The sequence below is a fragment of the Canis aureus genome, chromosome 23, assembly GCF_053574225.1.
Source record: "Canis aureus isolate CA01 chromosome 23, VMU_Caureus_v.1.0, whole genome shotgun sequence".
NCBI classification, from domain to species: Eukaryota; Metazoa; Chordata; class Mammalia; order Carnivora; family Canidae; genus Canis; species Canis aureus.
In genome coordinates this window covers 24,124,851-24,129,712 of record NC_135633.1, presented here as the reverse complement: position 1 = coordinate 24,129,712, position 4,862 = coordinate 24,124,851, and the positions used below count along the sequence as shown (strand labels likewise).

The 4,862-nt window shown below is 39.9% G+C and overlaps 1 protein-coding gene across 1 annotated transcript; it reads right to left on the bottom strand.

The window, feature by feature from the left end:
- Nucleotides 1-238: 238 nt before the first annotated feature.
- LOC144295449 (olfactory receptor 52R1-like) lies at nucleotides 239-1,930 on the bottom strand. Its single transcript, XM_077867849.1, has one exon. The coding sequence runs from the start codon at nucleotides 1,926-1,928 to the stop codon at nucleotides 942-944; it is 987 nt and encodes a 328-aa protein (XP_077723975.1). The 5' UTR covers nucleotides 1,929-1,930; the 3' UTR covers nucleotides 239-941.
- Between the last annotated feature and the right edge of the window lie 2,932 nt (nucleotides 1,931-4,862).

Here is a 4,862-nt window from a genome sequence, read left to right as displayed (position 1 = left end):
CAAGCTTTTCTGGAATTTTCTGTATTCATGAGTCCTTCATCTTCTCAGATTATCCCCTCCATTCTTCTAGGCTTTGGCACTGAGTTAACTTGTTCTGTACACTTTTGTTGTTGTGTCAGTTACTTTTTCCTCATAGTAAAATTAAACTTCCTAAATTAAGGATGATTTTAAAAAATACATGAAAGTGCAAAAGGGAAATGGAAATACCATAAATCTCACTACTCTGAGTTGCTATTATTATCATTTAGATGGATTCCCAGAATCTTTATCTATGCAAATTGTTATCAGCATTATGGGCAAATGTTATGTGTCTTTTTTCTTTACCATTATATCTTGATCATCTTTCACATCTATAAATACTCTTTGAAAATACATTATATAAATGATACATCATATTCAATTGCTCATTCTGTCTCTGGGTCTTATAGATCAATATGTGGATGTTTCCCTGTTTTTATAAATGACCAATCTATACATGTCTTTGTACTTTTTCCCTCAATTCTATTTTTATAATGAGTTTCCAAGATGGGAAAATATGTACACTTTTTTGCTGTCTTAGCGGCAGTTCTAATCTCCTTTTTAATTAAGAGATTATATATATAATATATAATAAATATAAAATATAATTATATATATATAATTATATTTCTCCTGGCGGCATAAAGATCATTTTCCCCTTAGTCTGTAGAAGATGGCATTCTGTTGAAATCTTCAGTAATTTGATAGATGGACATATTTTTATTGTGTTTTTGTGATGATGAACATTTGTCCACTCAGCATTTATGATCAGTCACATGCCTCAGAGAGCTCTTGTTCTGGACATTCTGAAAATTGTTCCTTTTGCTTTAGGGGATTGCTAACCTCTGGGCCTTTTGTTCACAAAGAAGGCTTTGTGCTGATATGCGATGACCTGGCAACCTTTTTGCATTTATGTTCCCAGATCAGTGGGGTGGCGGGGTTGGTTGTGATGCTGTGACCCTTGGCTTAGGGACTTTTCCACAACAACCTTGAATAACCCTGTCCCTGATCTGCTTGGTTCTGACTCCATAGATGATGGGGTTGAGCATGGGAGGTACCAGGAGATAGAAATTGGCGAACATGATATGGACCACTCGGGGCACATGATGTCCAAAGCGGTGGGTGAGGAAAGTAAAGAGGGCTGGGATATAAAAAGCCAAGATGACACAGATATGGGAAGCACATGTGCCAAAAGCCTTGAACCGGGCTTCATCAGAGGGCAACCCCAGAACAGTTCTCAGAATCATCACATAGGATATACTGATGACAATTATATCAAAGCCAACCACAGAGAAGGCCACAAAGAGCCCATATGCACGGTTTACTCTAGTGTCTGCACACACCAGCTTTAACACAGCCATGTGCTCACAGTATGACTGGGGAATGACGTGGTTGTTGCAGAAGGGCATCCTGGAGACCATAATGCAGAAGGGGCTCACCCATAGCAAACCTCTCATCATCACAGCTGCTCCCAGTTTACCCACTACAGTTGGGGTCAGGAAAGTAGAGTGGTGGAGTGGGAAGCAGATAGCCACATAACGGTCCAAGGCCATAGCCATGAGCAACCCGGACTCCACGGAGGAAAAGGCATGGATGAAGAACACCTGGATGAGGCAGGCATGGTATTCAATCTCATGAGCATGAAACCAGAGTATAGCCAGCATTTTAGGTTGTGTGGAGGAGGATAGAGCCAGGTCAGTGATAGCCAGCATGGCTAGAAAAAGGTACATGGGCTCATGCAGGGTGTGGTCAGTTCGGATTATATGAAGGACAATGACATTGCCTACTATAGCTATGAGATACATGGCACAAAATGGAAAGGCAATCCAAAATTGGTAATTCTCCAGTCCTGGGATCCCAAGTAGGATAAAGGATACAGGTTGTGAAGAGCTGTTCCCTGAAGCCAGCATCACTGGATGGGAAAATTGTTCTCCCCTGAGAAGGTATATACTCTATACAGATTATAGTAATCAAATAATTAATGTTATTTATATATTATTATATAATATATTATTATATAATATTATTTATATTCTTTTGTAAAGAACAATTGAATAATAAAGCAAAGCATTTAATAATAAAATATAATAATTTTAACTGTTTTAATAAATAAAATTTTGCAACATAAAGCGATGAAACTTTTTATTCCTCATTTATATTTTGTCATCAAATGGGATCAGAACATACTAGCTGCGTGATTTTGTAGAACAATAATAATATATATATATTTTAAAAGTAGAATCTGCCAAGGGGAAACTATCCTAATAATGTCAGTAATATTAATTCTTGCTCTTCTATTCTTCAGAACTAATTGACTTGTTTAACTTTTCCCATAGATTCTTTTCAGGCCTCTTTTTAAGCCACTTAGACAACATTTCAGGGTAGGAGGCTAATGTATGTAGTGATTTTGATCTTGTTTTGAATCTAGGAGTTACCAGGAGAATTTGGGCTGAAGGATAACTGAGGATTATACACCTCTAATTCAACCTACTATCTTTAGTGTATGTCCTCCTAGATTAGAGGCCAGCAAACTTTTTTTGTAAGAAGCCAGATCATACATATTTTAAGCTGTGTGATCTGTAGTTGCAACTAGTCAGCTTAGCACTGTGGCATGATAGTAGCCACAGTCAATAGAGCAATTTATGAGTGTGGCTATATGTAATTTTGGACTTTTTAACCAATGAGCCATACCTTAAAAGTCTGAGAGGGAAAAAAAAAGCCTGAGAGAAACTTTTTAAATACTACTTTGGCACCATGGCCACCAGAGAGTTATATATAATTCTCCTACTAGAGTCTGCTATTGCTGGCCTAAGAAGGACATGGATGCCTCCTCTGCCTAGGATTGCATTACATGGTCTTGCTGTCTGATCCTAGTGATGACTATCACTTATATTAGTCGATGACACAAAAAGCTTACCTGATTCTTACTAGGCACTTTTTCACGAGTTCATCTTGGTTGTCCCATGACTTTAGGTCTCCATAACAAAAACACTGAGACAAGAGGAGTGTTTTTCAAATCCCCCTTAATAAATCACCTCCAGTGACCAACAAATGTTTCATCCAACCAGACATAATGGTTCCAAAAAGACTATCTTTGAGATCCCAAATAGACCTGATCTTTCTGATTTTCCTACCTCTATAACATCTTGAAGAAATGAGGCTCAGGCTTTATCGATCTTATTCTAATTGGAAAGTTTACCACCCTAACTTGAAAATAGCTATAGGCTTGCTCAAAACAATACTCCTATCTAGGATATGGTGAAAATTCAACACACAAATTATCTGGGATCCAGGGCTCTAGCTTTATCCCCTTCTGTTGGCTTGGTCTTCTAATCATATGTTCTCTTTGAACCAGTCTTCCTATCTAACCTCCCTCTGCCCCCTGTATGTCACCCTCCATTTGTCAGGACATGGTCATGGAGACTCATGGGCACCTGAAAAACTACTTAGACCATCTTCGTTCCTGCACTGGGTGCTGGTGGAGGTGCTGGATAAACCTACAATTTCTCAAAGTCCATAATAATCTCTTTAATTAATTTGGAAGACATTGCTGTTTTTGTAAATACAACACTGTAAGCTTTTACATTTATTGTTTTTAACTCACACCAAGTTTCTGCCCATGAGCCTTAATGGAGAACTCACCTGTTCTCCATATTCTGTTCGGAGTAGTGAGTCTTCATAGGTGGTGAGCTGGGACCCAAGTCTGAAACAGGAGATGAGGGCTCTTGACAGGTGCCTTTCTTTCTTCTCTACACTTATAATACCATGGAATCTGGTATCCTCACTATCAGCAATCCTTTTGCCTTTTTCACCCTCAGGCTTATGAACTCAACATGTGTAGAGTGAAGACTACAAGTCATGTGACTTGGAGAGGGAGTTAACCAATGTTAGATCATTCTCTATAGTGTGTGAGGTTTGCAATAGTATTTCTGAGGGAGGCACAGGTTATCAACTTGCTGCTGGGGGGGAGGGATGATTCCCGAAAGAGTAGGAAAAGAAGAGCAATATACTTTCCTTTCTTGCCCAATATTCCTTCCCTCTTTCCTTGCTTTTAAATATGTACCTGTCCCTGTCCCTCAGGGGCTAGACGTCTTGTGAGTCCCATATGTAGTGAAAGAAGAAATTAGGTTACCTTTTTTTGGTCTTAAAGCTAGGGTGATCACACATTGCACTTCAGAGTCAATTTTTCTGTTCTCCAAAGTACAGGCTAACTTGTGCAAACTTGGCATAGCTTTTGGTTGAGGAAATACGGTTGCAAGAAGGATGTTCTTACACTGAGGGAGCTCATTTCATCTGTGAGTGTTGGTTTGAGTCCAGTGCTGGTACCACTGGCTCTACTGGACTTCAAGTACTCCTTTCATTAGGTGGAGTTATTTATGTCCATCGTTTTAACCATGTTGCTCAAGCCTGAAAGGGTGGAGGATAAAGTGGACTGAGAGCTTGCCAAGGAATAGTTTCAGAGACATTTAGTCTGTTTTCTCACTTTGGGGTATCTAAAACCAAGGCACAGAGTAATGATGCTGGAGCATGGTTTCAGATACAGTGTCCTTCCTGGAGGGAGTGTGTGTGGAGGCCGCCTTCTTACTTTTCCAGAATTTCCCTGGAGGACACAGTGTGAATAGCAGAACTTCTTTCCATCTCAGAAGGAAATCCATCAGTCAGAGATCTCTGGACCTGGAGCGCCCAGGGAAGCAGGCCATCTGCACAAAGTATTGCCTTGTCTTCCAGCTTCTGGAATCCGTGAGTCCTGCTGTTCTCTGGGAAGGGCAGAAGTGACTGGGGCACAGGGAAAGCACTCACCTTGAGCTCTGCTTCACCTCTGACTGGTTCTCTAACTGGTTGAG